Source organism: Tupaia chinensis, unplaced genomic scaffold (genome assembly GCF_000334495.1).
Source record: "Tupaia chinensis unplaced genomic scaffold, TupChi_1.0 Scaffold138619_1, whole genome shotgun sequence".
Classification (NCBI taxonomy): Eukaryota; Metazoa; Chordata; class Mammalia; order Scandentia; family Tupaiidae; genus Tupaia; species Tupaia belangeri.
Window position 1 is genome coordinate 1123343 of NW_006198512.1, and position 10493 is coordinate 1133835.

The window sequence follows — 10493 nt, forward strand, 5'->3', positions numbered from 1 at the left end:
CCACACTGGGCTTTTTGTGGCAGCCCCGGTGGTCTCTGCAGCAGGCAGGGATCCCCTCCAGGTGCTGCCAAGGAGGCACGCGAGGTCTGGGGCAGGGGTTCTGCTGCCATGAGCCCGGGCTCTGAGAAGCAGCCCCTGCTATGGCCTCCCTGTTGTGGCTTTTGCAACATTTTCCCTCTAGTCCCAATCTGGGCTGCACATTTGCTGTCCGGTGACAAGGGTAGGAATGGAAAAATACTTTAAAATAGTGACTTAAAAATTTCCCGTGCGGAAAACCTCCAATAGAGTTATGATATTCAAAAACCCCGAGGGATTAAAGGTCCCAGTGCCGGCTTCCACGCAGGGCCCGTGAGTTCCGACAGGCCCTCCCAGAGCTCCGTGTGCATGCGCTCCCACCCAAACCCCCCTTTAACCACGGCGAGAGTTCTAGTCCCACACGTGAGGCGCTCAGTTGCGACAGCGGGTAACCAGGACCCAGTGTGGCCTGAACGTGTTGCACCTAGTACTGCTTTTTTTTTTTTTTTTTTGGAGAGATTTTCACTGTAGGGCGCGTGCGCTCGCCAGACAGTCAGAGAGAGAGATAGAGACAGAAAGCGAGAAATCACCCCCCAGGGGGGATGGTCATGCCGCAATCCCTTCTCCATTCTCCTCTCGGGATCTTGGGCATGCACGCACACGCGCCCGGCGTGAGTTTTAAGCCACCGGGTCCGGGACATGAACCGTGGTCGACTACGTGGGAATCCAGCGACATAGCCATTACGCTAACTGCTGGTTCCCTGCACCTAGTACTGTTGTGCAGCTGCCTTTAGAACAGGACTAGGACAAAGTCAGCAAATACACAGGACTGGCCCTGTAGCTTAGTGACCACAGGAGCTGGCCCTTCATGACTGGCTGTGGTTCGAATCCCAGCCCTGGCAGCTTGGGAAACATGCTAGGTACGGGCATATGCATACCCCAAATCCTAGCAGGGTACAGAACTGGAGGAGAGGAATGGCGAGGGGCCCAGGCCCCACGGGTGCCTCCTTCTTTCTCTCCCACTGTCTCTGGTGGGTGTGGGCCCTGGCAGGTAAGGAAATGCACGCATGGAGAGGCCAGAGCAGCTTCCTAACGTGCCTTACTGCACCAGACGCGTAAGTCAGCCTGTTGTAATAAAAGCTTGTTAAGGAAAATTAAAACCCCAGGCGGACCACAGGTGACGTGATGGTTAAGGCTCTGGACTCCCACATGACTGACCACAGTTCGAGTCCCAGGCCTGGTGGCTTGCAAATCATTGTGCACATGTGCATGTGTGCCCCAAATCCTAGGAGAATGGAGAAGGGCCCTTCCTAGAGGGTGACTTCTCACTCTCCCTCTCTGTCTTTCTCCTCTCCGGTGAGTGCATGTACCCTATGGCAAAAACCTTTTTAAAAAATGCAGAGAAACCTAAGTAAAAGGAAAAGCAGCCATTGGCCACCGTGGCCAGCCGCCCACTTCACATGGTCTCTGCAGGTGAGGCTGGGGCTTTAACCGATCTCTGCCCGTTTTTGTCCCCATCTGCCGCATGATTCTGTGGGTAATCAGCGTGAGTGGTTCCCACGGTCACCACTCTGCCACTGCCGTGAGGTCCATGTGGCTACTCCCCTCCGCCCCCTCCTGGCTGTCCACTGTGACGGTACTGTCGGGGAGGTGTGCCAGCAATGCCTGACGGCTCCTCTCTCCGGGGACACTCGGGCCTCCCAGGTCTCAGCAGGCGGGGTAGCTGGTGCTGACCACAGCCTCACCTGCCCTGGGGTCCGAGCCTCTCCTCGGGAGCACGGCAGCCACAGAGGATGGAGGGTTGGGACGTGGGAAGTCACCAGCTCCCGGCCCCATGGACAGGCGACGGTGCCGCGAACTGACCTCTGACCCTGGGATCAAAGGTTCTGGGTGGAATTTCTGGGAATGTCTGTCAGTAGAGCACAGCTGTTGAGTCACCCCCTCTGGGTGTCAGGACGGGCAGCGTGGAGCATGGGTGCGGTTGGCCTCAGAAGCTGGTGCTGCGGGAGTGTCCTGGGATGGGGAAGGGACTGTGGGGCACTGGGAGGCCAGGGTGCCCCAGCGCTCGGGGCCAGCAGCCAGCTGACCGTGGTGTCTGCGGGCACAGGCACCCCGGAGTTCATGGCCCCCGAGATGTACGAGGAGCATTACGACGAGTCGGTGGACGTCTACGCCTTTGGGATGTGCATGCTGGAGATGGCCACGTCCGAGTACCCCTACTCCGAGTGCCAGAACGCCGCGCAGATCTACCGCAAGGTCACCTGTGTGAGTCGGGGCCCTCACCGCGCAGCAGGCTGGGGCTGGGCGTCGTGTGCCATGGGAGGCCTCCCAGTGTCGGGAAGGAGCACGGCCAGTCTGCAGATGGCGGGACTGAGGCTCTGGGGGGGTGGCTCAGGTGCCCCGCAGTGGCGATGGTGACTGGGGTTGGGGAGCCGAAGCTTGCAGCCCCCGCTCGGGTCCGCCTGGATGCCGGCTTCCCCGTCTTATTTTGAAACCGCGGCTTTTTTTTCTCATTGAAATGGTCACCCCAGACAAAGCATTGTCCAGGCCGTTGTCAGCCCCGGGCAGCCGGGAGCCGTAATCCCCGTTTTGCTGTGGCTGTGGTTTCCGTTCAATCTGACAGCTTCAGCTGTGCAGATTGGCGCCCTCCCTGTGCGGGGGAGGCAGCGCACAGAGCCGCGGGTGAGTGGCCCGGCTTCTCTCACACGTTGCCTGCTGGGCATGCTGTCCGGCCTCTTGCGTGGCCCCTTCTGCCCCTGCCGACAGGCCAGGCTGGGTTTCAGCACCCACCAGGCAGCCTCTCCAGTCCTGACCCCTGCCTGAGTGCCCTGCGGTGATGCTGGCCTTTACTTTGGTTGTAAGTGACCAATCACTTCACTGTGCTGAGCCCCTCCTGCCTGCCTCCGGGACAGGAAGTGGCTGGCAGCCCTCGAGGGCATGGGTCTAAAGCCCACAGTAAGTACAGAGTTCCTGGCAAGTGCTGGGGAGTGTGGGACCATCAACTGTGGGCAGTGTGGTCCTTCAGGAGGGTAGTCTGCCTGGGAGCAAGAGGGAAGGCTTTGTTTGCCAGGCCTTGGGGTGCTGGTGTGGGCGTGAAGAAGGGCCCCTGGGCTTCTGGCTTGCACCGAGGAGGGGCAGTCACCGTCCACCGGCTCAGAGTAAGGAGCTGCCCCAGGCATGGGGCTGGGTGTACTGCTCTGGGCAGTGGGCTTGAAGCCTGTGGGGGCCAGGGCACAGGGGACAGGGAGGTGAGGACCACTTGCTCTTAGCAGCCTGCTCAGTGCTTGTTTTCTTCTCCCTCTCCCTCCCTCTCCCTCCTCTTCCTCTCCCTCTGGGAAAATACTTACATACTTTATGTTCATTACATTAAAAAATTAAAAAGCCACCTCAAGGCTTCCAAAAGCTGAATTCTGTTAAGGATAAAGAAGGTGCTGGTCGATGCCCTCAGTCTAAGCTTTAAAGATGGGTTACGTGTGCCAAACCAACAGCAAAGTGCAGCCCACACCTGTCAGCCCCTGCTTCCAGCGACAGGCCAGCCCTATGCCCACTGTCATGGCCGTCAGCTAGTCAGGGACGGCTAGCCTCAGACGGATGCCTGTCCCTCCCCACCCTGAGAGTTGCTGGCCTGGCCCTTGGCCAGCAGCAGTGACCACAAATAGCACTCTGGCACCCTCCAGGAGGGCGTGTGGGGGAACTCCAGGAACAGTGAGCCCCAGCTCTGCGGGAGGCATCCCATCCGCCATGCCACCACAGCTTCCCCGGCCTCCGAGGTGACAGGGTGGCTGACACAGGAGGCCCTGGCTGGCCCTCTCAGGGAGGCATCACAGCCAAGCTCCGATCAACACCTTTCCAGAAACTGACTGCTCTGTTTGCGCTGTTAGCCTCAGCGTCACCCTCCCCAGCCAGGCATGGGCCGGGCTGTGTGCTATCGCTGGGGTGATGTTAGCCCTGAGATGGGGCGGCGGACTGGGCCTGTGCACAATGCTGGGGGCGGCACCTGTGGGCGCTGCCATGTGCTCCGTTGGCTGTAGGGTAGCCGGGGAAGGTGTCCTCCGCAGGAGACCCCAGTGGTAGGAAATCAGGCTGCTGGTGTCGAGCAGAGAGGAGGGGCCGAAGGGATCTCCGTGGCTCACACGGCTTCCTGCTCTGCTCTGTCCTGCCACGGCGCCAGCTTGCCGCATCCGCGGACGTTCAGTTTTCATCAGAGATGGAAGGTCTCTGACCATCGTCTCTTCCGTTTTATTTTAGCCTTCCCCGCCTTCCTGTCCCGGGACATGGTTTTATGTACGTCCTGTGCGTGCTTGACCCTTCTCCTGGCCCGGTTCCGAAGCGGCCGGAGCAGCCCGTCCTCCGCGTGTCCGTCACCCTGCCTCTGGTTCTTTAAGTCCGCACGTCTTGTGCGGAGCCTAAGCTTCCATTTCAGAGGTTATGTTTCCATCTCAGTCCTAGTTCTGTTTGGTTCCTTTTTATTTTTTTTTATGTTTCCACCGATGGCGCATGAACTTGCCCGGAAGAGACAGAGTGAGAAGGATAGTGAGAAATCGCCCTGCAGGGGGGACGGCCATGCTACAGCCCCTTCTCCTTCCCCTTCTCAGGGTTTCGGGTACGCACACAGCCTGGTTTCTTTCCAGGGGCTGGTCCAGGCCTCGAACTGCAGTCAGCCATGTGGGAGTCCAGCCCTAAACGGCCATGCCCCCTGCTGGTCCCTGGCTCCTTTTCTTGTGCCTGTCACTTCTGTGCCTTGTTCTGGTCATTTTCATTTGCACGCAGCATGTAGCGACAAGGGGCTTTGACCTCCTCGTCGGGGGCTTCCATCACTTCTTGTTTCTGGTCTGTTCAGTCACGGGGCAGGCTTTGCTGCTTCTCAGCACGTCTGGTCATTTCGACTGGGCGCTATCCACTGTCCCTCTTGCAGTGCCTCCTGCCCGGCGAGTGCTGCTCTGCCCAGCGCCTGGTGCTGCCCTGCCCCATGGAGCTGACTGCACGTGCGTGTGCAGCGCTCCGCCACGGGAGGTGGGCCGTGCGCAGATGGCCGGGCACTCTTCAGTGTTGCTCCTCCGCGCTAGGGCGCTCCATGGCCCCTCGGCCTCTGAGACTTGCCGCACCCTGCTCAGCCTGCAGAGCCTGCAGGGCCCTGTGCTGTCGTCGGGGCCTGTGTCTTAGCTGAGCAGGCCGCGGAGGCCCTCCTCGGCCTCTTCCTCTCCAAGTCCTGTGTGCCATTTCAACGAGCCGTCCACACCTGTGGTCCAGGTTCCGCAGCAGCGCCCTCTCCCTGTGGCGGCTGCGGCCTGGGGCCCCCGAGCTGTGCTAGAGCGGCACTCCGTGTCCGTGACGGCTCTCTCGTCCTCAGGGCATCAAGCCGGCCAGCTTTGAGAAAGTGCATGATCCTGAAATCAAGGAGATCATTGGGGAGTGTATCTGCAAAAACAAGGAGGAAAGGTGAGTCCCACGGGGGCCATGGGTCCGGGCGTTTTCTTCAGCTGACGTCACCCGGTTGGCGCTGGGGGTCCTGTACGTGGTGAAAGTATGTCAGGAGGCAGGCAGGCCAGCGTGGCCAGAGCTTCGCTGGGCGGTGTCCCCGGGTGCCTGAAAGTCGCTGTGGCAGTCCTGGGCTCTGCGCCTCTGCCCTGGGCACGTGCTCCCTGACCATGGAGTGGAGCTCACCCTACACCCTTGGTGGGCTGCTCCCCTCCACCCCAGCCTGGGGCCTTCAGCCCTGAAGCACCCCTTGGACCCTCCCTCAGTGCTTTCTTAGTTTTTTAAAGAGTGATTTTTTGCTATAGGGTGTGTGCTCTCACCAGAGAGACAGAGAAACAGAAAGCGAGAAATCACCCCCCGGGGGGGTGGCCGCATCGCAGTCCCTTCTCCATTCTCCTCTCGGGATCTTGGGTGTGCTCATGCACCCGGTGTGAGTTTGAAGCCGCTGGGTCTGGGACTCGAACAGCAGTCAGCTCTGTAGGAGTCCAGCGATGTTACCGTTACACCATCTGCTGGTCCCCCCTCTGTGCCTTTTCTTCCCGTTGTCTCCAGTGGCTTCTCCTTTCCCAGGGGCTCCCAGGCATGTCTTCTGACCCCAGGCCATGTATGTTTCATGCATCTGGTGGTCTGACTCATCTCAAAAGCAGCTCATCAAAGTGGGAGCCCCTGAGCTGTCCCCACAGAGCTGGCCTGCACTTCCCAGCGGGAAGCTGGGGGGCTGTGTGGGCCTTCTCCCTCCGACATGACCTCCCTCGGCAGTTAATGGGGACTGACTGCCAGACTCACACCGTGAGTGAGTCTGCAGATTTCCCAGGACCCCGCCAGCTGCGGATGCAGAGCCAGGACACTGGAAGGGGGTTAGGGGTGCGTGTTCAGAGCGCAGAGCCACGTGGAGCCCAGCCATGCAGCGCCCAACATGTCACAGCAGCCAGACCCCCTGGTTCCCTGCATGGAGCTCTTTCAGGCTGGGGACTGGTGTGGGATGTCGGGGCTCTGTCGGCCCTTGCTCACCCCTCCCCTGCCCTCCCCTGGCCACCCTCTCCCCGCTGTGGGACTTGGGGACTCTGTCGACCCTTGCTCACCCCTCCCCTGGCCACCCTCTCCCCGCTGTGGGACTTGGGGACTCTGTCGACCCTTGCTCACCCCTCCCCTGGCCACCCTCTCCCCGCTGTGGGACTTGGGGACTCTGTCGACCCTTGCTCACCCCCTCCCCTGACCTCCCCTGGCCACCCCCTCCCCGCTGTGGGACATCACCTCTGTTGGCCCTTGCTTACCCCTCCCCTGGCCTCCCCTGGCCACCCTCTCCCCGCTGTGGGACTTGGGGACTCTATCGGCCCTTGCTCACCTTCTCCCCCAGCCGCCCCCTCCCCGCTGTGAGACGTAGGGGCTCTGCTCACCCCCTCCCCTGGCCTCCCCTGGCCGCCCCCTCCCCGCTGTGGGACATCGGCTCTGTCGGCCCTTGCTCACCTCCTCCCCAGGCCGCCCCACCCTGCTGCGTGACATCGGGACTCTGTCCCTTGCTCACCTCCCCCCAAGGCCGCCCCATCCCGCTGTGGGATGTGAGGACTCTGTGGGCTCTTGCTCACCTCCTCCCCAGGCCGCCCCATCCCGCTGTGGGACGTGGGGACTCTGTCGGCCCTTGCTCACCTCCTCCCCTGACCGCCCTGCCCCGCATGCACTCTTCCCCTCCCTGCCTCCCTGGTCCTGAGGAAGACAGGCCCCTCACAGCCCTGTGGGGGCTCCGAGGGGTGGGCTTCTCCTGTTTCTGTGTAGTCCCACCAGACTCGGGTGCCCTCCTGACGGGTGAGTGTGCCCAGCAGCGTCAGGGCAGCAGGGCTGTCTGCTGAGCCCAAGGCCTGGTGTCTCAGTGCTGACCCTTACAGTTAGCGTACTTTCGTTTTGTAGTGAGGGAGGACGAGAAAGTCTCGAAACACACGCAGGGACCAGCAGATGGTGTAGGAGTTAGGGTGCTGGATCCCAGATGGCCAACGGCGTGTTTGAGTCCCAGACCCAGCAGTTTGGGAGAACACCAGGCACACGTGGATGTGTGCCCAAAACCCTGAGAGGAGGCTAGAGAGTGAACTGTGGCATGCCTACCCCTGGGGTTCCCACACTCCCCCTCTCTGTCTCTAGTGAGTGTATGTACCCTACAGCAAAAAATTAAAAAACAAGACAGAGGGACCCGCAGATGGCATGGTGGTTAAGGACTCTGGACTCCCACATGGCCGACCATGGTTCGAGTCCCAGACCTGGTGACTTGCTTTCTCACTTTCTCCCTCTCTCTTTCTCTCTCTCTGTCTCTTTCACTCTGCCTCTCTCTGGTCAAATTTAAATAAATAAATCAATAAAGTTAAATAGAATAATTCTTTCAAACAAACAAAACACACAACTGTGTGGGAAGGCCACATTCAGAGCATAAGTTTTGTTGTTTTTGTTTGTTTTTGAGAGATTTTTGCTATAGGGCACACACACTTGATGGTGAGACAGTGACAGAGACAGAAAGCAAGAAATCACCCCTCCCAAGGGGACAGCCATGTCGCAATCCCTTCTCCTCCACTCTCTTCTTGGCATTTTGGGCACACATGTATGTGCCCAGAGTGTGTTACGCTGTTTTGTCCAGGACTCAGATTATAGACAGCCATGTGGGAGGCCAGCCCCTTAACCACCACACAGCCCGCTGGCCCCCAGAGCATACGTTTCTCCCACCCCTGAGCTGCCTCTGCTGCCCTGCCTCGGGTCTCAGGTGTGCTGTGGGTCCCTGTGGCTGGGCACTGCAAGCCTTGCCTGGAGCTGCTCTCCCTGCAGGTACGAGATCAAGGACCTGCTGAGCCACGCCTTCTTCGCAGAGGACACGGGCGTGCGGGTGGAGCTGGCGGAGGAGGACCACGGCAGGAAGTCCACCATCGCCCTGCGGCTCTGGGTGGAAGACCCCAAGAAACTGAAGGGGAAGCCCAAGGACCATGGGGCCATAGAGTTCACCTTCGATCTGGAGAAGGAGACACCCGAGGAGGTGGCTCAGGAAATGGTAGTGTGAGCGTGCCCCACACAGCCCGGCGGCGGGGTGTCAGACGTCGCAGGCGAGGGTGGGTGCCGGCTCTGGGAGCCGTGGCTTCTGAAGTTGATGACCAAGCTGCCCAAAGGGAGCTGACTCCCCTGGGGAGTGAGCTGGCCAGTGGCTGGCAGCCCTTGCGGGGTTGCTGCGGGCGGTCTAAGGAGAGCTCGCACCCCAGCCGCGTGGTGGAGCACACTGTTGGTGCCCGTGTAGGGCAGGAGTCCCCTCGATGCAGTGTGGGGTGGCAGTGGGCGGTTGGAGGAGGACTCGCACCCCAGCCGCGTGGTGGAGCACACTGTTGGTGCCGGTGTGGGGCAGGAGTCCCCTCGATGCGGGGCGGGGTGGGAGTGGCTGAGGAGTGTGGCAAGGGCCTGAGTGTGGCCATGGGTGCCCCAGCCAGAAGCGTTGCCTGCTGAGGAGACCCTGCTTGCTTTAACTGGCTTTCCGCCGATCTCGGTGTTGCGGCCTGGACCTGGGCCTAGTCTTTGGCTTCGTTTTGGGCTCTCGGTTGTCCTCGAGGGTTTTGGTACGTTTCCACCTAGAGAGGCAGAAGAGGGTGCAGGTACCTCTCGCTTTCACAGGTGCACTGTTCATGGGTGAGGAGGGGTCGGAGTGCCAGAGGGTGGCCTGGCCACAAGAGTCTCAGCCTGGGCCCAGGCAGGAGCGGCCTTGAGGCCCAAGGTGAGAGGGCAGGGAGGATGGGCCTGGAGAGGCCAGCCAGCCCTCACCCAGGGCAGTATTGGACTAGTCTCATGGGGCACTGGAGGGCACGAGGCGAGTGCCGGCTCAGCGGCAGACCCCGTTCTCAGGCCTGTGCTGTGTAGGTGGCGGCTGAGACCCACACGTGGCCACTGGCATTTCTGTGAACTAAAACTTAACCTCCGAGTCTAGGGCAGGACAGTGCGGCGGTGGAAGTTGACATTCTGCAAGCCCATTCATTCCCTTCGGAGGTGCCGTGTCCCCTTCCAGAGACTTTCCCGAGTGTGTGGACGTACACGCCCAGGCTCTGGGCCGTGAAATCAGGATGGGTGATGGCAGCAGGACCTGTGGGGTGCTGTCTGTCTGTCACTCGTGGAGGAAACAAGTCGACTTACACAGTCTGGGTCTTGGTCTCATGGCTGTGTTGCAGTGCCCAGGGCCATAGGTGGAGCAGCACAGAGCGTGGCCCTCACCACGGGGCACCCTCAGACACACTGCCTGGGTAGGGGCTGTTCGGGGTTGTGGGCCTGTGGGTGTGGTCACCCCAGGCCAGGTGTTGAGCTCGTTTGCAGGGCCCTGTGACCCCACAGAGAAGCAGCGGGAGCCTGGCCCAGGCGCCTTAGTGCGAGCCAGCGTGGGGCCTGCGAGACAGACACCGTGTTCACGGACACGGGAGCACATGTAGGCAGTTGTTCCTGCGAGTGGACAGATCTGTGCTGGGAGGCCCACAGCAGGGGCCCAGGAACCGACGTTCAGAGGGCCTTCGGTGTTGCAATGCGGAAAAGCTGTGGGTGAGGAATGAGCGACCTGATTTTAGAGGGCAGATGGGCCTGAAGTTCACTGGTGTCTTCACAGTTGGGGCGTCCTCTCTGGACACCCTGGGCCCAGTGTCACGGCCACAGAGGGGCTGGGCTTCTTCCCGCTCCTTAAGCAGCCTTTCTCTCGCAGCGGTCTACGGGTCAGTCACCCTGTGCAGGGGGCTGCAGGCCTTGCCAGGCAGGGAGGAGCAGAGGGTGGGGCGGGCACACTGCGTAGGTTCTGGGGTTGGGCCATGCTGCGTGCCGCTCCACAGGCCCTGCACAGACAGGCCACAGGCTCCGTGATGCCCTGGCAGGTGTGCGAGGCTGTGGTGGGTGTTTGGTCTGGACTGGGCAGCAGGGTGAGGCAGGAGGCCTCCTGTGGCTGTGATCCCTGAGGAGGGAGGCAGGCAGATGGGGCTTCTCCTGGGCCATCACTGTGGCTTGGGGGC

The 10493-nt window shown here is 60.8% G+C and overlaps 1 protein-coding gene across 1 annotated transcript in view; it reads left to right on the plus strand.

Annotated features, from left to right (window-relative positions):
• WNK2 (WNK lysine deficient protein kinase 2) overlaps window positions 1–10493 on the plus strand; it is a 157507-nt gene that overhangs the window by 57042 nt on the left and 89972 nt on the right. The window contains 3 exon segments of the mRNA XM_014592804.1: window positions 2123–2280; window positions 5366–5454; window positions 8299–8518. Coding sequence (XP_014448290.1) covers window positions 2123–2280; window positions 5366–5454; window positions 8299–8518 — 467 coding nt within the window.